The sequence below is a fragment of the Pseudorca crassidens genome, chromosome 14, assembly GCF_039906515.1.
Source record: "Pseudorca crassidens isolate mPseCra1 chromosome 14, mPseCra1.hap1, whole genome shotgun sequence".
NCBI classification, from domain to species: Eukaryota; Metazoa; Chordata; class Mammalia; order Artiodactyla; family Delphinidae; genus Pseudorca; species Pseudorca crassidens.
Genome location: NC_090309.1, coordinates 89,634,691 through 89,657,072, shown reverse-complemented (window position 1 = coordinate 89,657,072; position 22,382 = coordinate 89,634,691). Strand labels below are relative to the sequence as shown.

The 22,382-nt window shown below is 48.5% G+C and overlaps 1 protein-coding gene across 1 annotated transcript in view; it reads left to right on the top strand.

Annotated features, from left to right (window-relative positions):
- DCDC2C (doublecortin domain containing 2C) overlaps positions 1 to 22,382 on the top strand; it is a 76,513-nt gene that overhangs the window by 30,955 nt on the left and 23,176 nt on the right. The window contains 3 exon segments of the mRNA XM_067703873.1: positions 9,572 to 9,648; positions 14,382 to 14,510; positions 21,442 to 21,488. Coding sequence (XP_067559974.1) covers positions 9,572 to 9,648; positions 14,382 to 14,510; positions 21,442 to 21,488 — 253 coding nt within the window.

The following is a 22,382-nucleotide window of genomic DNA, read 5'->3' as shown; positions in this document are numbered from 1 at the left end:
AATTCACGGTCGTCGTTGATATTCATGGCATTGATTTTGTCACTATTAGTACGCAAGTATATATAATTTTATATATAGCATGACAGTAGGGTAACAATGGATGTAGGTGTGCATTGCCACAATCCTCAGCGGACTCACTTTTTCTGGGATTCTTTCCAGAGTATCAGAGCTGTTTCTCACTTGTCATTCATTTGTTCATTCTTCATTCATATTCATGAAATACTTATCAAACTCCTACCATGGGCCGCCCATTGTTCAGGCTGTGTACGGCCCCGGGCGTCCCCGGGAGTCCCGACCAGCAGGACAAATCCTTGTGAGTCTGAGGAGGAACCCGTGGGGGTTGAAAAAAGGGGGAAGGGCAGGAGACGCGAAAGAATGGAGGCAAGACAGAATCCTGATCAAGCCTCAAACTTTTATTGCTGCGGTAGCTGTATTTATACACTGCAGAGAAAGGGGGGCGGGATTCAGAATGAGGGAAGTACTTGGCTAATCATCATTGGTGCTGCGTGCGCGGGCTTTCATTTTAGGCGCGAACTTCTATCTCATAAATCAGGAAGAGAAGCAGGGTGTCGGCCATCTTCTAATGGCGAAAACTTCTTGGCTCCCAACATTTCCTCCCTTTTTATTTCTTTTAAGGAGGTGGGCATTAACCGAGTGAGGGAGTAGTGACCTGAATCCTCCCGTGGACAAGGTATGTGTGTCCACACTCATCGGCTCTTGGTATCTTTTGGGGAGGAGAGGCAGAGCCAAAGATAATCTTAGCTACTAAAAGCCAAAAACAATGTTTAGATACCAACCTCTATCATAATTCAGGTATACTCACAGGGAATAACAGAGATTACCTTGTATATACATATATACACGTTTTCCCTTGTGCATGCTTTGCTGCCACACTCAACTCGGTACCCATACCCTCCATCAAAGAGGGGGGTAGGCATGTCTCTGTTTCATGCCGCTCCAGTGGAGGGGCAGCCAGAATCATCCTTTGGTTCTGCTTCTGTAATGGCGAGGCGATGGTAATGTATCAGGTTAAATTTTGAGGCAAGTGGGGAGTGCTTTCAGCCTGTCCAACAACCAGCAAAGATGACAGGATCAGGGTCACAACGGATAACTCATGTCGTCTCTGCCGCTCTTTCAATATTAGGAGGGTCTCCATCTTTTTCTGAAAAAGAAAAAGAAATACAATCTCAGGGAAAAGGGCCCTGGATAAAATTTATTACTTTATAGAACTTATAGGTTTAATAAGGCGCTCAGGCAACCAGCGTGCTCCACCTTCTTTGGTATTATATACACATGCGGATCCCCTCCCCCAGATGAGGAGTGGATCGGGTCCATGCCATTTAAAGGTCAAAGGGTCTTTCCACATAACTTGTGCATATTGATTTTTAGTTTCTTGATGCCAAAGGCGATCGGCGGCAGATCTACCATTATTATCTAATTGTAAAAAATTAATTACAAACAGGGCATGACTAAGAATATTTTTTGGGGAATTTTTTGTAGCAGTTAAATCATTATTTTTAAGCTTGGAAATGGTATTTTTAAGGGTTTGATGGGCTCTTTCTACTATGCCTTGACCCTGGGGGTTATATGGAATTCCCGTAAGATGTTTTATTTGAAGCCGGGTGCAAAAATCTTGGAAAGCCTGGGAGGTATACCCAGGCCCATTATCTGTTTTAATTATTTGAGGCTTGCCTAAAACTGTAAAACATTGGAGCACATGTGAAATAATGTTTTTTGTGGCTTCTCCTCCCTGAAGGGAGGCATATATAAAGCCGCTAAAGGTATCAATGGACACATGAATAAATTTTAATTTTCCAAATTCAGCAAGATGGGTAACATCCATCTGCCAGATTTCATTAGGTAATAGACCTCTTGGGTTTACCCCAAGATGTGGAAGAGGTAAAAATGTAACGCACCCTGGACAATTTTTTACAATTTGTCTTGATTGTTCTCGAGTAAGCTTAAACATTAAGCGAAGAGTATGTGCATTAACATGATGTAGCTGATGAAATTGAGTAGCTTGAGAAACAGAATCAGAGGTTACGGTGCACATCAGGCGGGCATTTTTATCAGCTAAATCATTGCCCTGAGAGAGGGGTCCAGGAAGATCTGTATGAGCCCTAAGATGATCAATAAAAAAAGGCGCTTGTCTTCGAAGTATAAGACTTTGAAGTTGTTGAAAAAGGGGAACAGCATTGGAAGAGGGTTTAATATATGGAACAGTTTCTAAAAGGGGGACGGACAAAGCTATATATGAGCTGTCCGTATATAAATTAAAGGGGATATTCTGTAACATCTCAAAAACCTGAAGAATGGCAAAAAGCTCAACAAGTTGTGCTGATAAAAAGGGGGACTGTACCCTATAGGGCTGATTATTTATAACAAATACAGCAACACCGGATGATGATCCATCAGTGAATACTAGGGCAGCATCTCCCAGAGGAACAGCAGAAGTGATTTTGGGAAATATAAACAGATGTTTTCTAGCAAACTGAAGGAGCTTATCAGGTGGATAATGATTATCAATATTACCCTGAAAGGAGGATAAGGAAACAAGTCATTTATCATCAGTTTGTAATAACCAATTAAGCTCTTCTTTGGTATAGGGGAGAATCAAATGATCAGGATCTCTGCCAAAAAATTGACGGCTTTTTTCTCTGCCCAAAGTAAGAACCTGTGCTACTAAGGAAGGGTAGGTCTTAAGCACTTTATTAGGAGATACGGACAAATGTATCCACAAGAGGGGATGATCTTGCCATAGGACTCCAGTGGGTGTATGTGCAGTGGCACAAATAATCAAACTAAAGGGACGACCATAATCTAAAAAGGTAATCTGTTGACATCTAATGGCCTTTTCTACTAATTGAAGAGAATTTTTAGCCTCCTTAGTCAGCCTACGGGGTGACAAGGGATCTGATGGCCCTTGTAAAATCTCGAATAAGGGTTTTAACTCTCCCGTAGTAAGTTTAAGATACGGTCGTAGCCAATTAATATCTCCCCAAAATTTTTGAAAATCATTGAGGGTTTGCAAATGTGATACTTGTATGTGTATCTTTTGAGTGGTAATTATTTTTTTGTTTAATTCGAAACCAAGATAATAGTATGGATCTTTTAATTGTACCTTATTTGAAGCAATTTGAAGGCCAGAGGAAGCAAGATTATCTTTTAAATCTTGATAACACTTAAGGAGTTCATCAGTTGATTTTCCAGCCAAAAGAATATCATCCATATAATGAATGATATAGATACCAGGCCAACGAGCCCTAAGAGGGTCTACAGCTTGTGCAACAAATTTTTGACATAAGGTGGGGCTATTGGCCATACCCTGCGGGAGGACCTTCCATTGAAAACGTGGCATTGGGCCTTTAAAATTAATTACTGGGAGACTAAATGCAAAACGCTCTCTATCCTGAGGATGGAGAGGGATAGTAAAAAAGCAATCTTTAAGATCAATAATGATTTTAAAATAGCCAGCTGGAATGGCAATAGGAGAAGGCAAGCCAGGCTGTAAAGCTCCCATAGTAAACATTGTTTTATTAATTTCCCTAAGATCTTGGAGAAGTCGCCATGAGCCAGATCTCTTTTTTATCACAAATATAGGGGTATTCCATGGCGAAGTAGTGGCTTCTAAATGTCCAGCGGCCAATTGTTCCTGCACTAACTTTGTGGCAGCTGTAAGTTTTTCTTCTGTTAGAGGCCATTGGTCCACCCAAACGGGATCATTAGTTTTCCATCGTATTTTGTCCGCATGGGGCACAGGAAGGTCAATGGCCGCTAAGAAAAAGGCGAACTGCCTAGGCCCTGGCGATTTATGTTAGATGCCAGGGAAATAGGTCGTGTAATACCCTGATTATTTTTTCCTAAGCCTAAGCCTGGTAGAAACCTTTGGTTTAGCATTTGTTGGGTCACCACCTCATTGGGGCTGGCCATGATTAACTTTAATTGTGACAGGATGTCATGTCCCCAAAGATTCAAGGGGATATGTGGCAAAATATAAGGTTGTACCTGTCCGGTATTACCTTCAGTATCTATCCATGTAAGAACTTTAGAGCTCCGTTTAGGATTGGCAGAATGTCCTATGCCTTGTAAATGAGTTATAGACACTGTACAAGGCCAAGAGGAGGGCCAATATTTTTCCGAAATAACTGTTGCATCGGCTCCTGTATCGACTAAACCCTCAAATTTCTTTCCATCTAACCACAGGGTTAGGAGTGGCCTTTCAGGAGTAATTTGTTGGACCCAATAAACATCTGAGGAGCCAAAAGCAGCATCTGCTCTAGGACAATTAGTATGGCTCTTATTTAAAGAATTTAGGGGCAACAATACTAACTGTGCTATCCTTTGACCTTTAGGGATTGATATAGGGCCTTGTAAAGCAGATGCCAAAAGGGTAATTTGACCTGAATAATCATTATCAATAACACCAGGTATAATTTGGAGGCCAGCCAAAGCGGAACTACCTCTTCCTAAAATTAAACCAAAAGTATTTGGGGGCAGGGGGCCATAAACTTCTGTGGGAATTGGTTGTACTCCTTGTTCTGGGACTAATATTGAGTCGGTGGAGGCACAGAGGTCCAATCCTGCGCTTCCGGGTGTGGCTCGACAGAGGGAGGCAACATCCGGGTGCAGGGAACTTGTCCAGATTTTTGAGGAACAAACCGAATTGCCCCTTGGTTTGGTTCCAAGGAAGGGGCCAGGGGCTGGCCCCGTGAAAAGTTTCCCTGTTTTTTGGGGAGCAATTGGCCATTTATATCCGTTTTTGAAAAACATTCTGAAGACCAATGTTTGCCTCTTTTACAACGAGGGCAAACGGTGGTGGGAGGAGCCCGGGATTGATATCGGGGTTGTTGTGGGTTAGCCTTTAATGACTGTCCTTGTCTATGTAATGAACAATCCCGGGCAAAATGTCCAGGTTGTTTGCAATTATAGCAAGTTTTTTGTTGTTTATCTAGGACGGATGTATCTTTAATAAAATCTTTTAGAGCAGCTCCAATCGCAAGACCAACAGAATGGGAGGGACCAATTCCGGAGCACAACTTAATGTAATCAGCCAGGCTACCACCACGATGAGCCCGAAGGGCAGCTTGGCAGGCCGGATTGGCATTTTCATAAGCTAAATGTTTAACAAAGGCATTATCAGTTTCACTATCACCCACTACACGCTCGGCGGCGTCCGTGAGGCGGCTAATAAACTCACAATAAGGCTCTTCTGGTCCCTGGCGAATTTTTGCCAAGGAAGTTGTGGGCGAACCCTTAGGCGGAAGACGGCGCCAGGCCTTAAGGCCAGCATTTTGTATTTGAGCCAACAAACCAGGGGGAAAAGCAGCCTGAGACTCATTGGATTCATAGGGGGGACGGCCAAGTAATTTATCTCGGGTCCATGATCGGGAAGTTCTGTTTTCAGCATTTCTTTGGGCAGTTTCTCTACAATTTTCTGCAAATTCAGTGCGCCATAAAACAAAATCTCCCCCAGAAAGGGTGGCCCGAGCCAGGGTAAGCCAATCATTTGGGGTCAGCCAGCGATCGCTTAATCCCTCCAAGATTGCCAATGTATAAGGGGCTGTGGGCCCATAATTATTGACAGCAGATTTTAAATCTTTTATATGTTTTAAATTGAGGCGGTGATATTTATGTTCAAAAGGGCCGCCCCCAGAAGAATTATGAATATCTGGTCCCTCATCAGGTTCAGGAGATTCTTCTCCCTCTTCCTCTTCCCCTTCCTCACTATCTTCAGCTTGAATTTCACCTTGAGTGGGTAAATTTTGACTGCGAGTAACAGGGGAGGCTAACTTAATGGATCCTGGTTTTTGTCGAAGCGGGGGTTTATTGGGACCGTTCGAGACATTAAAAGAAGTAAGCTCCACCTCAAGGGCCTTAAGCTCCTTTAGGAGATCCAAGCGTTCCCGTTTTTGTTGTAAAACATCTCTCAAAGAGGAAATTTCCTGGGTTAAGGCCATCTTAGCCTGTCGAAGGGGATCAATCAGGGGGGCAATGGGAGCAGGGGCGCTAAAGGCAGGCATCTGATGAGGAGTATTATAGGATGGTGGAGGCTTCAAAAGGGGGAATCCCCAGGGATCATCATTGCGATGATAACGAGCAGCCTGCTCATCGAGAGTTTCCTGATCTTGGGGGGAAAGCTGGTCATCATTGGGATCACCCTTAATAGCAGTAAGGGAAGGATAAATCTTTGGGATAACTTTATCATCTGTGGGATAATGATGACCGGTTTCTGGAATTTTTGGGAACTCTTCATTTGAACCCATATCAATGGTAACGGATGGACAAGCTGAATGGAGACGAGAGGCTGCTTTAAGAATTGTTTCCCCGGTCTCTACAACCTTTTGGACATCGGGGTCAAAAAATGACCCATGAGAATCTCCCTAATTAAATTCCAATACGAAAATGCAGTCACAGGCACTTTAGAAGGCCCAAAGGTTTGATAATAATCATTTAAACAATTTCCTACACGATTCCAGCATTTTTTATCTATTGTCCCTTCCTGTGGGAACCATGGGCAAACATCAGACAAGAACATAAAAAATTCACGCAAATCTTTTTTTCTAGCCTTAATCTTCCGCATCTTGAGGGAATCCTCGATCCCCTGAAGAAAGAGTTCATGGGAACTCAATTCCTGTCCCATATTTATAGCTCCGCTTACCTTATCCTCAGGTCACGACTGCCGAAGGGCGGCCAGTCCTCCGGGGACCTAATCAAGCTGCACTTTCGAGTAAGTCTCGCGGCGGCTCAGTGGGTGCCTGGCCAGGCGTTCGTAAGCGTGCTACCTCCGTCAGGATCCGTTCCTCAGGCCCCACGTTGGGCGCCAATTGTGTACGGCCCCGGGCGTCCCCGGGAGTCCCGACCAGCAGGACAAATCCTTGTGAGTCTGAGGAGGAACCTGTGGGGGTTGAAAAAAGGGGGAAGGGCAGGAGACGCGAAAGAATGGAGGCAAGACAGAATCCTGATCAAGCCTCAAACTTTTATTGCTGCGGTAGCTGTATTTATACACTGCAGAGAAAGGGGGGCGGGATTCAGAATGAGGGAAGTACTTGGCTAATCATCATTGGTGCTGCGTGCGCGGGCTTTCATTTTAGGCGCGAACTTCTATCTCATAAATCAGGAAGAGAAGCAGGGTGTCGGCCATCTTCTAATGGCGAAAACTTCTTGGCTCCCAACATCAGGCAATGGGAGTACTTTGTTGAACATGACAAACAAGGTCCCTGCTTTCAGGAGGCTTACACTCCACAAGGAGGAATCAATAATAAGCAAGCAAAGAAACACACAAATATTAGGCAATATCGAGTGCTGTGGTGAACATACATCAAGGTGCGTGATCATCAGGGAAGTCCTCTCTGAGGAGCTGGCATCCACGTTGACTTCTTAATGCAAGAGGGAGCAAACCGTGCAAAGATCTGGGAGAACATTCCAGGGTCCAGGTCTTGTGCTTGTGGGAACAAGCTCGGTGCTTAAAGAGCTGGAAGAAAGCAGGCATGGGAGGTGCTGTGGGAGGGACGAGGGCACAGAGGCAGCGGTGCGAGCCACGTGGCCGTGTGGGCTAGCTGAGGAGTGGGGACCTACTGGAAGTGTGGGTCTTTCCACCACTGGGGCTTTAAGTCAGACAGTGATGGCGTCCTGGTTTGTGTTTACAGAGGCTCCTCCGCTTGCTGTGAAGAAAGGGCTATGGGGGTGGGGAGATGAGTTAGGGGAGGGATGGGGAGGCTTGGCCAGCGGGGTGGCAGGAACAGGGTGGCCCAGGGTGCAGTTTTGAGGTAGAACTGAGAGATGGGCTGATGGCTTAGTTGTGGGTGTCAGGGAAGAGAGGACCCACCAGTGTCTCCCAGGCTTGGTAGTTGAACAAGTGGGTCTAGGGTAGTGCCGTGTTCTGAGATGGGGCGTCTGGGGACGAGCAGTTGGCTGTGGGTAAAATCAGCAATTGTCTTTGGGCTGTAATCCAACTGAGATGCCGAAATGGTCTCTCTCTCCCTCCCCTCCCCCCCGGCCCGGATTCTGCGTGTCTGTGTGTGTTGGGAGACTCTCGTATTTACTAGACTGTGTATTTATCGTATGTGATAATAGGTATGGCATTGTGCCTTTTATAAAATGTTATCTCATAAAAACCCTGCAAGGTATATCATCCCCATTCCCAAATTAATAAATTGTAGCTCAAAGGTGAAATGCTTCTCCAAAGTCACACGGGTAGTAAGGGGTTGAGCTGGAGTTTGAACCCTGGTCTGTCCGATCCCAGAGGCTGTGGTTTCTCCTCTCCCAGGCTGCCCCCAGATTTGCTCTGCTCCCTCCATGACTGAGGCGCTCCATGCTTACAGCGAGATGCCGGGGCAGGCTTCTCCACAGCACCTCCGTCTTCCCCTCTTACCCGCGTCGTTCCTTTCAGAAGACAAGGTAACACCGCTCCCAGCTCCTCATTTAAAACACAGCGCTGGGGGCTTCCCTGGTGGCGCAGTGGTTGGGAGTCCGCCTGCCGATGAGGGTGACACGGGTTCGTGCCCCGGTCCGGGAGGATCCCACATGCCGCGGAGCGGCTGGGCCCGTGAGCCATGGCCGCTGGGCCTGCGGGTCCGGAGCCTGTGCTCCGCAACGGGAGAGGCCACAACAGTGAGAGGCCCGCGTAATGCAAAAAACAAACAAACAAAACACAGCGCTGGGAAAGCGTGAGCTGCCCACGTCTGCCTGCGCTGATGGTGGGCCGCGTAGCTTACCCCTGCTCCCGTGGGGAACCCCGAGGATGCTGCTTGGGTGTTATTCTCGGGAAGGGAACTGCTGTAGGTGACTTTTACTCAACTTGGGATAATTCAGTGGCACTGCGCCAACATTAGAGGTTGGCTGGCCTGTCTGTATGTGACCGGGCGGCCTGGCGGGTCAGGGAGGTGCAGGGAGACGGGCGGGTGGGAGGCCTGGGTGGAAACCCTCTGCCGCGGGGCCCTCCCTTCCGGGCCAGGGGCCAGGAGGCAGGCCAGCTCTGACGAGAGGAGGGGGTCCGGGGCTGGCGGGGGGCAGGTCTTGGGGACTCTTGCCTGCCTGGGTGTCTGGGCCCCGGTGGGCGTGAGGCCAAAGTTGAATGGGGCCCCAGAGCTGGCTCAGCCCCTCAGGTTGGATTCACAGAAAAGAGAAGAGAAGGGTCAGGACACGCTGGGAAGGCGTTCTCACCTGCCAGGACATCCTGGCTTGAACCCCATGGCCTGAATTAGAAGCCCCTGTCCCGTCTCGGGGCCCCAGCGGAGCTCACCAGGCTGTGGGGTGAGCTGCTGTGGAAGCATCCTCAGCGGGAACCGCACAGCCCCTTGCTGGGCACCTTCAGCGGGGACCTTGCCGCCCCCTGGACTGCACGGCCCCTCAGCACAGCCGCCTGCATCGCCCCGGCTGGACTCCTGGCCACCGCCCGGCACGGAGCCCAGCGCTGCCCGGGCCCCTCCCAGGTCCTGCCCTGCGGTCTCTTAGCGAGGCTGCCCCACCTTTACCTTAGGTTTGGGGTCGAATGCTGTGCCTACTGTTGGTATTTAACAAGCGTTTTTTTAGCTTGAACTGAATTCTGAGGCTTCTTTTTTCTTTTTTTCAGATCAAGCCGGTGGTACATTGTGACATAGACGTGCCTCCCAGGTGGCAAACATCCCATCGTTTACCCCGACAAATCAAGTGAGTACAGTGGGGTGCGGGGGGGGGGGTGGAGCTCCTTAAAGACGTTGCGCCGCCTTCGCCCCGCCTCTGCTCGTCCCCTCCCTTCTCTCTCTGACGCTCACCCTTCTCCCCGCCTCCCCCCCCGCCCCCCCCCCCCCCGGAGCCTTCTGTATGGTTCAGCTGCATGTTCTTCTCTCGTGAACCTTGATTTTGGAGAAGCAATGCCGTTGCCCTGCCGCGGCTGCCGGTTCACGTGGGCTGGAAGTGCAGGGCTTAGTCTTAGCTTTTTGTTTATTTTTGGTAACCTAGCCCTTGCAGCTGCTGGATGGTGAAAGGACATGTAGAAGTTACGTTCCCACCAAAGCCCCTTGGCGGGGGAGACGGGCTGTCTGATGCTCAACGCGCCCTGGTCAAGGTTGCCTGAGGGCTGGCCGCCTCGGGAAGCGGCTGATGGGGCAGGTGTAGAGGTGCCGGGGGACTCAGTCCCGGTTAATCGGGACCCCCCTGTGGGCCGGCCCGCGTTATGCTTGGGGCTGTAGAAGGAGAACACACTTGACTCAAGTCAAACGTTGGTTCAAATCCCGCTTTTCACCTGTCGGCTTTGTGACCTGCACACGCTTCCTCTCTCTGAATTGCCTCCTCATTTGTAAACAGGGTGGTGACGTGCACCTGCAAAGTCCCAGGAAAGCCCACCCAGTGCTCGTTAAGGGGCAGGAATTCTCCAGATGGCAGCCATTTCCTCCCAATCCTGCATATATTTTGCCGCTTTGATATTATAGGGATGAAAATCCCTGACTTGAAGTTCCAGGGGGCACCTTCCCTCTTACCTGGTTCTGTTCCCAGCGGAAGGAATTTCAGTGAGTTTCCAGGGTCCTGGCTCTATGTCTGAGGCGCGGCAGCAGCAGGCCAGTCCCAGCCTTGGGTAGCAGAGAGCCCACACTCCGACGAGTCATCCTTCACGCCCCTGCTGACCAGCAAAGGGCTGGGGGCCCAGGAGGCTGGGAACCCCCTGCCAGACACAGTGGAGGCCCCGGCTGGGAAGCCCAAGGATGGAGCAAGCATGACCTGCTTATTAGCTAAGCTGTCCCTTTCACTTACCTTCCAGAACCCAACCATCGTTTCTTTAAAATACTTTTCCTTAGGCCTCTGCAAGGGAGCCACTCAACACACCTGAGATCTCCACTGTGCCTTTTGTACGTCTGAGAGCTGTTCTGAAATGATGAGAGACACCTCATAAATTTTACGAAGGACACCTCTTTCTGAAGAATGGATAGAAATCCCAGGGAACATTATTGGCTTATGGGTCCTTTCTGGCAAAGACACATATCACTAGACATACATTTTTGGGGGGAGCCTCACCCACACTGTCCATGGTTCTCACTTATTTTGACAGACTTTTTTTTTCTGTTATAAACCAGTTATTCTTAAGGCATGTGCTCTATTCTTTATATGGTGTGCTAAAAACTCCACTAGATGGACCCAAATACCCGTCCAAATGCAAGGCCTTTTCTCCCAAGGGAAGGCCTGATCATGTTTGCTTGGAGACCTTGTAACTTGAAAACAAACGGAAAATAGTTACGATGGCTTTCAGAGTTTTTGATGTTCGAGGTGACAGGTGTTTTGACCCTTCCTGGTAAGCCGGGAGCTGGGGTAGAGGGAGTGGGGGGCTGCTGAGTGTGAGTTCTGTAGCAGCTGGATGGTGGAGAGAGAAGCTATTCCCCCTGACTGTCTGCGTGTCCTCAGAATTCAGCTGGTCGAGTCCACGTTCAGGAGAAGCCGCCAGCCTGGAGGCGGAGGCTCAGGTCTGTGTCCTGGTCTGTCATTAACTAAGCTGTGTGCTACGGTAAGTGGCGTCCACTGCCACTACCACTACCACCACCGTCACCGCGTCACCTGGCAAAATCCATTCCTAGATCCAAGTGCTGTTCCCTACTTTGAAAAATTCAAAACATTTCCTATGTAAAAAATTTAAAGTATGTCTCACTTAAAATATTTAAAATATTACCTATTAAAAATTAATGAGCACATCGGGAGGTGTATTGGCAAAGCTGTTTTATGCCTTTAACCTCTCTTATTTCAAAGTAATTTTTAAAAATTAACTATTTTTTATGGCCAGAGTAACTTACACCCATGGTAAATATATCGTTTTAAAAGGTATACATTAAAAGTAAATCTTCTGCCCACTTTATATCCCCAGAGGCGACTGTTAAAAGTTTCTGGAGTGTCCTTGTAAGACAGGCTTCGCATGTTCAAGGATTTAGAGGCGTGTGTATGCTGCAAGCGTTGCTGTGTATCTTCCTTCTTCTTTCACAGAATTTAATATGGCTTCTTATTAGCACATATAGATACGTTGTGCTTTTAAAAATGGCTGCCTAGTATTACAGAAGCGGTCTGTACGTAATTAACAATGATGGGCTTTCACTGTGTGTCCAGGGGCTGTGCCTGTCCATTACCTCTCTGTCACAGACTTTCTAGGGAAACAATCTTTGGGTGTATTTCTTGGGGTTGGTCATCCGTCTACCTGGATCGTTAGGTGGAAGACGGGCCGTCTGATGCTCAAACGGCACAGACCTAACATCTGGCAGAGCGAGAAGGGTCTAGTTCATTCTCCAGCTCAGTCGGAAAGCTTCTGGGGATGTGTTAAGTCCATCACTTCCTCTAAACTTGAAATTTCCTAATTTCTTTATTGTTAACATTTCTTTCTTGATCGTTAACAATTTAAGAAATCCTTTTCTCCGTATTTACATGCTTCGTATAAAAAAGTGGACATCTGGAAATGTGTTAAGAATAAAATCAAAATCGCTCGTTATCCTTCTCCTCAGAGACGGCCCCTGTTAACTTTGAGGGCCACTTACTTTTAGTTCTCTCTGTACTTGCTGGTGTGTTTTCTTACAGCATTAATTGTATTTGATCATTTTCCCCCTAAATACAAATTCTGCATAAACAGTTTTAAATGGCTGCATTAGTTATTATTGTATCCTGTGCTATGATTTGTTTCACCATTCCTCTGCACTTGGACATTTAGGTTGTTTTTATATTTTAGTTTTTGTAAATACAGGCAAACTTTCTACTTTGTTTTATCGCGCTCTGCTTTCTTGTGTTTCGCAGATAATGCTTTTCTTCTTTTACAAATTGAAGGTTTGTGGCCACCCTCTGTTGTCAGATGATAGTAAACATTTTTTTTTTAGCAATAAAGTATTCTAAATTAACGTACGTACATTGTTTTTATAGACTACAGTATAGTGTAAACATAACTTCTCTATGCACTGAGAAACCAAAAACTTCGTGTGACTCGCTTTGTTGGTGAGGTCAGGGGCCAAACCTGCGATGTCTCTGAGGTTTGCCTGTGACCCTGCGAGAGACGTTTCTACAGGTTCACGTATACGTGCCCACATTGCCGTGGGTTGGATTTCAGGGAGTGGACAGACTGTGTCAGTGATTCCTGGTCCCACGCGTCTCCATGTCTGTGTCCCCAAGTCGCCCTTCAGGAAGATCGTGCTCACTTTTACCCACGTCAACAGAGTATATGTGTGTGTATCAGCCTGCGAGGGCTGCCAGAACCTGTGGGGGACACAGTTCAGTCCATAACAGCGTGCTTATTTCCCCGCACTCAGCGTGAGAATCTGTGTTAAATATCTTAAAAATGTAGACAAAAACACAACATGGACTTGTCTCAACACTTATTTCTTGTATTATTAGCCGTCTGTGTTTGGAGAGACTTTTGGCGTGCACCATTTAGGAGCACGGATGGGTGGAAACCTTGCAGCAAATCTTCAGGGTAGCAGTAACGTCACAGATGGGCTACGACTTGCACAGAATGCCCCTTTCGAGGTTTGTTTTGGGGCAGAGGCTTTAAGTACGGAAAAAGGTGGCCTCTGGGGTGACGGCAAGCCTCTTTCCACAGAGCCTTAGCTGATCCTTTTTGTTGTGCACAAACGTGTTAACTTAAAATTTATATTTACTCTGAAACAAGAGATGTATTTCTCCAGTTTTAAATTATTTACATTTAAGGAAAAACAACAACAGGAATCATAAATAACAAAGTAATAGATTGAAAGTCAGCCCCGTGAAGTTGAGCTCCTGTATTGTTAAATGCTCTCCGTAACTTTTAGACTTAAAGAAATAGCCTCACGTTTTACAATATTTTAATAAGAGTTTGAAACTGTTGCTAAGTGGCTTGGACTGTAACACCAGGGAACTAGTAGCTTTGCACTGGGTTTTGTGCGGACCCCAGCCGTGTTCCCAGCCCCAGCCCATAGAAATAAGAAAACAAACCCACCAGGACCACAGGGAAGCTGCCTTAAACTGTGAGAGTGAAACCAGTGGTTTCTATTATCTTTCCAGAGGATTGCACGTTATTTCCTCCGGGACACTCTCTTGGCGCCACGGAGGGGACAGCAGCTGCATTTTTAACGCCAAATTTCCCCGTTGGTTTTCCAAATGGACACAGTTTTCTTCCATGTTCCCTGTTGTCACGGAGGCCTATTTTTTAAAGAGTAGAGTTTAGTCCTGTTCATCGGGGTGTCTTCTATCCCATGAGGCCGTGTCGCCAGCGTTTCTGGCCCCTCCCTGGTTCTGAGCACTATGGGGCTTGGGGACTGTGCTCCATGCGGTGGCGTGTGGGCCACCAGGGGCTGCTCAGGGCTCCGTGTGCTTTCCATGCTTCTGTAATTGGGTATCTTTCGTGAATTCCCAGCGTTTTCCCCCAAAGTGTGAGGCCCTAATGGAGGCTTTTCCTCTGGTTCCTGCAGTGTTTTCACAAATGGAAGATTATTTATTCCACCTGTAAAGATTATTATACCCAAATTCAGCCTGACGGAGTGAAACTGCGTGCTGGCCATGATCGGAGAGAAGGTCTTTCCTCTGGGAGGCGTTCGAAAGTAAGGCTCTGGCCCAGCTCTGGGGACCCGGAAGGAGGGACTCGTTCTGTGCCTTTCAGTGAGAATTTCCTGCCCGTCCAGCAAGGTCTGAAATGATTTCTCGTGAACTCTGATTTTAATTCTTCAGGCAGACAATAGTTCTGCAGTCTTTGGGCCATACTTATTTTTAACAGTTTCATTCATTCATTCCAAAAAGTTTAGCGAGCATCTGCCTCACCCTCGGCGTGGTGAATACAGCTAACAAGGCTGAGATGTGGTCGCCCCAATCCCCCGGGTCCCCCGTGCCCCTGCTGGGTGGCCAGTGATTAACATTCAGTTAGATGCTCAGGTGATGTAATGAGGCCTCTTGGGCAGGAGAATTCGGGGAGCCACGCAGGGGAGCTGGTGTCCAAGTGGTGACGGGGCCCGTCACGGGGGGATGGAACCCTTGGATGGAGGAGATGGTGTGCTGCACTGGCCGAGCAGTGTTGGGGGCCCCACTGGCCTGGACCCCGAATTTGCAGTGGGACACGCTGCAGGGCTGTGGTTTCCTCCGACGCTCGGCAGCCTGGGACTAGGGAGGGGAAGATAGACAGACTCGTCCATGGCCGAGGGTGGGAAGGACCAGCAGAGGAGGGGTTCGGTGTGTGCAGGTGACTCTAGGGATGGCCCGGTGGTCTCAGACCCCGGCCTGGCGGTTGGAGGAGGGCGGGAGGGAGGGAGTGGAGAGCCGCGAGGCTACAGGCTGTAGTGGGAGGTGAAGAAGACCTGGCCTTGGGAACACACGGGGTGATGAGAAGGCCCGGGTCTCGCCACGGGAGTGGGTGGGAAAGCGCAGGAGGACACAGACCTTTAACGCTGGGAAGTCGGGTGATGTGGAGTGAAGGCCGAAGGACCATTAGAAGCGTCATCCTCATGGACAGTTATGGTTCCGGGTGGCTGGCGTTGGAGAGGAAGAGCAAAAACATTCAGTCCCTTTTCACGTTTGTGTCCATTAACTCTTTCTCGGGGGGTGAATTAAAACATAGAAGATCTATTGACAGTCAAGAGTTGTGATACCAACAATGACAACTGTTGTGTCTACTAGTGAGCAGGACATAACTGTTGGGACATTTAGAGCAATGGGATACTCGCTAGCCTAGTGAGGGTGGTGAACAACAGTGAACACCAATGTTCCAGGAAGACTGCTGTTCACATAATAAAAAGTCCTGTAAGTGCCCAGGTGACTTCAGGATGCAGTTATAAGTATTCGTGTTTTATCCTTAAAGAAATAGGGACAGTTGTCTGGAGCAGATAGGCTTCTGCATATTTTTGGAAGAAGCCAGAAACAGTAGTGGGATTAATCGTAAGTATCACGTCTAAAATCACAAGTATCACATAGTGGTGAAAGGAAGAGGTAAAATCTTTGTGAGGGAGAAGCAAGCAAGGAAGTAGCATATCTAGAGGGAAAATAGGACACGAGATCAATACGCTCCTTTCTTTTCTTCCCTGGGCTTAAATTAGTTCTCTGTGGCTGAGTTTAGAAAAAGTACAGAGCTTGGAAATAAAGGAAATGCTTAGAAAGTACAAATATTCAATAGTAAGCTTGAAAGGATGATGTAATAGGCACATTACAGGGTTTTTTTTATTATCAACCTACATGTTATCTTTGAACGGAACCGACAGCTAATAGTCAACATACGTTTGAGAAGTCGTTTGTATCTATCTGTATTTATCATTCCTTAGATAATGTTAATATGGTTCAGTGGAGGTTTCTACTGTACCTTTTTCTTGTGTCCGTTAGAGACTTAGCCAAGTTCTCAGTGGTATTAAAATTGGTTGATTTATTGGATAGTTTTGAACTTTCTGGGATATATATATATTCCAGAGAAACCGTTAAGATTGTGTGTGGGTCTCTGTGTGAGAGATTATTGCTGATCTCGGTGTTAGAAAAATGTGCTTTTCGCAGACGTGTGTTGCGTGCTGATTGCACGGTGGGCACCACGCTGTACGCGGGAGGCCCAGCCTGGTCCGCTCACCCCTGTTGAGCTTGTGGCCCCGCAGAGAAGGCAGAATCAAAAAGCATCACAGTGGAGGGCAGAGTGTGTAGGAGAGGAGCACACCCAGGTGTGCAGCGCAGTCTAGGAATAGCCCAGAAGAGGTTCGCCTTGAGGACGGCAGACGAGTAGAGGTCGGGGTGTGCTGGGCTTGGGAGGAGATGCTGGTGCACCCGTGAAAGCGGGCACCCCTCAGATCTGCACCCCGGGTACTTCTCTCGCCTCACCCTGGTCCAGCCCTGGTTGGGAAATGCAGTGTTATGGGTGATGCCTGGCCGTGAGGCTGGCCAGACGCGGTTCCGGAAAGAAGAGTCGTTAGCACGGGGAGGAACTGAAGAGGAAAGAGGCTGAATTTCCCACGTCCCGCAGCCCTGGGCTCTGTGCACCTGGCAGAGCTCTCTACCTGCTGGAAGAAAAGGGTGGTGAGTGGTCCCTGCCAAGTTCTGAGACTCTGAGATACGACCGTTTCCACCCTCAATGCTTGATTCAATCCGCGTTTGTCGGGCACAGGTTGGGCAGTGTTGGTGAACTCTTCTGTCTGCTTTTTCACCATCTGTGGACTCTTCCAGTTGGAGGTCTTCCCTCTTTCATTCTGTGACATGAATCTTCATTATTTCTACCCGTATTTCTTCCTTTCTGCTCCTAATTGAACTTATTTTGGGGATTCTTACTGTCTGGTTGATGGTACTTCTGCTCATTTTATTTCTTAACTTCTATATGTTCTATTATCATTCCCTGCTGCTTCCTGGGAGAGTGCCTCTATTTTATCTTCCAAACAAGAATTTGTGCTTCTTTCTTTATTTCATATTTCCCTTATTTCTTTTGTAACGTTTTCCACGTTTGTGTTAAGTGCCTGGTCCATGTGTCCCAGCACTTCTGCTTCTGGTGGAGTCTCCCAAGGAAGGCCCCACCCCCAGCGCCTTGCGGTCCAGCCTCCAGCACCTGAGCTCTGGGGGGAGGCTGTCCTCGCGGCCGCAGCCAGTCAGTCCTGCCGCCTCCCTGGGCCCCTCACTGCCGAGGGCATCTGCAGCTCCCTGGCTTGCTCCTGGGGACACTCGTGCCAGCTGTGAGCCCTCCAGGGATGGGCACCGATTGTCCCAAGGTGACAACAGGAGAGGAAGGAAGTTCCAAGCCCTGCTTCTCACCTGGAAGCCCTGTGTTCCACTCCCTGGGGCGTCTCACAGTTGCCCCCTGTCTGGAAGTTCTTCATCTTGGTCCTACAGGGTGACCCGAGGCAGCAGGTCCAGGAGCTGCCCTTGTTAGAAACAGATGCTCAGGCCTCATGTTAGACTCACTGAATCACAAACTCCAGGGCGGGGGCCCGGCGCTGTGCGTGAGCCGGCCATCTGGTGGTTCCCTGCTCGCTGAGGTTGGGGGGTGCTCAGGGGAGGGAAGTTTGAGTCCTGTGGGTCCCACCTGTTCCAGGTGCCCTGCATCCTTCTCTCCTCTCCCTTCCTGTGCTCACTGCTGTCATTCGTGAACATGTCATACGCCCTGCGAGAGCTCTGCGTCTCCTCCCCCAGGTGAGGTGCTTTTCCTCCATCACATCCCACCCACGATGGCCAGCCGCCTGTTGCTAAAACACTGTGCTTACCCCACACTTCCATGCAAATCCCCACTCACTCCGACTAAATTGATGATAAGCTCCTCCCCCTAGAATTCCAGGCTCTGGGATTCAACGTTCAAGTTCCATTTCACCCAAGGGTGCATTTCACCCTTCGGTGACAGTCAGTCCCCTGTGTTCTGGCTTTTTGCAGAGGCCCCTTCTGCTGCCCCAAAGGCTTCATCCCATCTTCACGTGAGGAACTCCTACCTACCCTTGCACATTTCACCTTAGTGAAGCCTACAGTTGCCTTTACTCTTTCTCCTCTTAGAACGCCGACGTTTTGCCCTTCTCTGGTCATACTTGCCTCTATAGGCTTTTATACACTGCTTGACTTTGGGAAAGCAGTGGCTTTCTTATTTCATATGTTTTACACAAGGCCTACCTCATTGGATGGTGCCTAACAGATGCTCAGCATTGAATGAATTGAACATTTTCTTAAATAAATGAATTATGAATTAATACATGCCAAAAAAGAGTGCAGAATAAAACATAGACAAATATTAGTCTTTTAGTGCTTACAAAAAGGCATATTATTTGCTAATAAATGTCAGGTTGTTTTCCAAGTATTGTTATAACAATATAAGCCAATTTGTATTCATTTTAACTGTTATTAGTTAAAATTAATTGAATACCAACCAACAGCTTAAATGTTCTCAGGGCCCTCTGAATACTTGTAGATAATTAAAGATACACTTTAATTAAAAAATCTAAGAATGGAAAGCGAGCCTAACCCTGGCAGAGCCGCTCCCACAGGGCTCCGTTAGCCCGTTTTGGTTACGTTTGCTCTCAGCGCATCAGCTCTCCTGTGGTGCACATACCAGTCGCATTACGTACCGGGTGCCCCCAGCCTGATGTCATGGCTCTTAAGTCTCCGGCTCATTTTTTCTTTCTTTACTCACAGATTATTTACAATGAATGGGCATCTTCCGGACATGTACACACGAGCCCGAGTGTTCCTTCACACGACCGTCGGTACGGTGTTTTTGTTTTGTTTTGTTTTCTGTTTTGTTTTTTTTAATTTTTGAATTTTATTTATTTATTTTTATGTATTTATTTTTTAACATCTCTATTGGAGTAGAATTGCTTTACAATGGCGTGTTAGTTTCTGCTTTATAAAAAAGTGAATCAGTTATACACATACATATGTTCCCATATCTCTTCCCCCTTGCGTCTCCCTTCGGTACGGTTTGTAAGGCGGGCACCGAGCACTGCTCCCCGTCTCCAGGTCTTGCTGAGACAGCCAGTCTGGGGGATTTCGGCCCCGTGGCAGCGTAGCCCCCGGGGGTGCGTTTCACCCGCACTAATGTCGGGACTATTTGAGGGCTTGCAGGAGCCCTCCCCGTCGGGCTTCTCTGTCGTGCTCTTATGGTCACTGTGCTGAGAACGAGGTGTCAGTTTTCATCTCGCTGTGGGGCAGGCAGGTGGCCTCAGCCTCGCAGGTGGTAGGCCTTCACCCCACCCCGAGGTGCCCTGCAGGAGCTCTGGGTGCGTTTGGGAGACTTGAGACGCCACCGGGGGAGCAGTGTCTGGGGGCCCTTATGCCTGTTTTGGCTCCTGTGCTCTTAGGTTTTCTACTTTAAGGCTCCCTTCGCCCTGTTGACGGATGGTGACCCCCCAGCAGTGTGATATGCAGGCAGGTGCTTAGGTTAGGGTCCTGCCCGCGCGCCTGGTGAGCGTGGATATTTCCTGACTTTGTCGACACCTTAGTCCGTTGCTGACGGTCCTGACAGCATGGCGGGTGGAGATATGGTGGGGCTGTCGGACTGAGTTGAACGGTTCTCTCTACTCTGTGTCTGCTGCTCCCTGCACGAGTTCCTCTGCCTTTCAGTGTGTTTTGTTTCTTCCCATCTTCTGTTCATGTGTTGAACCCTGACCTGAATCTGCTGGTGGCTTAAATAGCTTTCTCCCTCGCCAAAGAGGTTGGGCTTGGGGTGAGCAGAGTCTATAAGAGACTGAGGTCCAGTCACCACACGGGAAGTAGACCAAGCAGGTGCTGGTCTGCTGGAGACCCACGTTGGGGAGACCTTTCCAAACGTGCACGGCAGAGGTTGGAGTCGGTGAAGAATCAGAAACAGCACGTGGCTCTGCATGGCTGTCAGGCACGGAAGGAGAACGAGAGCTCTGCGGTGGGGTAGAAAGAGGATGGACTGGGTTTTGGATCGGATTTTGGTCTCAGTCCTTCTGCTGATCAGCTGTGGGGCATTAAGTAAACCCTCATGTTTGGAGCCCGGGTTCTTCACCAGCCCAGGGGGAGCAGTAACGCTTGTTCTGCATGTCATCGTGAGGGCTGTGTGATGAAACTGTGTTCACAAACGTGATTAATCCACCGTCAAAAACTTAAAAATGTTAGGGTTCCCCTCCTCGCCGCCCCAAGATCATATAGAAGCTTTGGGGCAGAGGTGCCTGTAAACGCATGGCCTTAGGTCAGACGCCCGCCTGCCTCCCGCCCCCCGTAAGTGAGGAGCCATTGGATTTTCAAGGGTTTCAGGGAAGAACCAGGACCCAGGAGGCTCCAGTTGGGAGCCCTTGGGGACCAGTCCAGTCTGGCCAAAGGGGCAGATGCTCGTGGCACAAGCATGGCTTCCCAGGCATCGGGGGTGTGTTCAAGGGCCATCTGGGGTCCACTTCACCTCCCCCCCCCCACCTACCGGCCCCAGACCTGCCTTCCAGCACCTACACTTGAACCTCTTCCCATTGTCACAGTCTTTGCCATTTGCACAGCACAGTCACACACACCGGATTACCTCTCCTTTTCTTAAGAAATGCACTTTTTAAACCTTATTGTAGGTTTGATCTGTGAGAAATGTTTTCATAATGCAAAAGCACGTGTCAGCTACACTGGAGCCTGAGGCAAAAGGAAAGATCGATAACACTCATCCTGCTTTCATTTAAAGTTTTTATATTTTGTTCATCGTGCATTGCTTTTTGCATTTTGATTTTTCAAGGGCTGCATTCAAGTCGTGTTGATCTTGATGACCGGCTTGTTTGGTGTCCCCTTAAATTTTGTACCCAAGGCCAGTGTCTCACCTACCTCTCTTAGCCCCTTCCCTGCATCATTTAAATAAAGTTTTAAAATACTAAAGAAAAAAAAGAAGAAAGATTTCAGGGAAGTAAAGTGAACAGACTTCCTTGGGGCCCTTTCTCCTGAGCCTGGGAGCCGCTGTTGATGTGGGCTTGTGTCCTCTGGGGACAGAAAGCGCCTTCCTCGTGGTCGGTGCCTCCTGAGGCTGACGCAGCAGTCGACGTTTTTGTTCAGATGTTTCTGGCTGGGCTTCACACATTTCAAACTTGACTCTCTTTTGTTTTTCAGAAAGTACTCAGACATTGAGAAGTATTCGCAAAGAAAGAAAAAAGTGAGTCCTTGTTAAAAAGGGCCGATGACAGCCGTGGCCGACCCTGGTGTCTTTTGTATGGCTGACTCATTTTGCTGTGCAGTGGAGGCTAACACAACATTGTAAAGCAACCATACTCCAATAAAAATTAATTAAAAAAAAAAAAGGACACACGACAGGCCGGCCCCGCCATTGTAGAACGAGCTTCTCAGCACAGGCTGACTCCTGTGAATGGGCCGAGCAAGGCATCAGGTGTAGCCCTGGAGCTGGGAGTCTCCAGGGCTGGGAGGCACACCCAGGTGTTAGCGATGCCGCACAGTGAGCGTGGGGATGAAGAGACACACAGGTCTTCTGGCAGTGGTGGGAGCAAAAGGCCTGGCAGGAGCCGGGAGGAGATGTCAGGCAGACGTGGCAACTGGAGGAAGGCACAGAGGGGTGTGCTTGTGTTCATCTGCACGCACAGTCCGACACTGCAGCCCAGAGCGCAGGCCGAGCAAGACAGGTAGAAACCAGACCTTGGCGGCTCCGAAGGGCCCTCCTCACCTGTTTACATGATGAAAACATCCCAGACCAGCTTATGGAGTCAGTACTTTAGCGGCTCTACTGCGAGAACGTTCATTCAACAAAGCTGTTGAATGTGTACCATGTCCTTCCCGGCTTTCTAGGCCCGTCCTTCAGAACTCGCCGGCCTCCAGGCTCTCCAGGCACTCTCTGTTATTTTCCAATATCTGGCAAACAGCCTTTGGGTTTGCTTTCCTCCAGTTGCAGCCCAGATTTCTTACCCACCATTTATCACCTTCCTGCAAGGAGCTTTGGCTTCCTTACCCCTAGGGGACACCTTGCATTTGCCTGGTGAAAGCCTGGTCTTGGAGCCCAGCCCCACGCTCTGTCTGCACTTGCCCTGAAGGAGCTCAGAGTC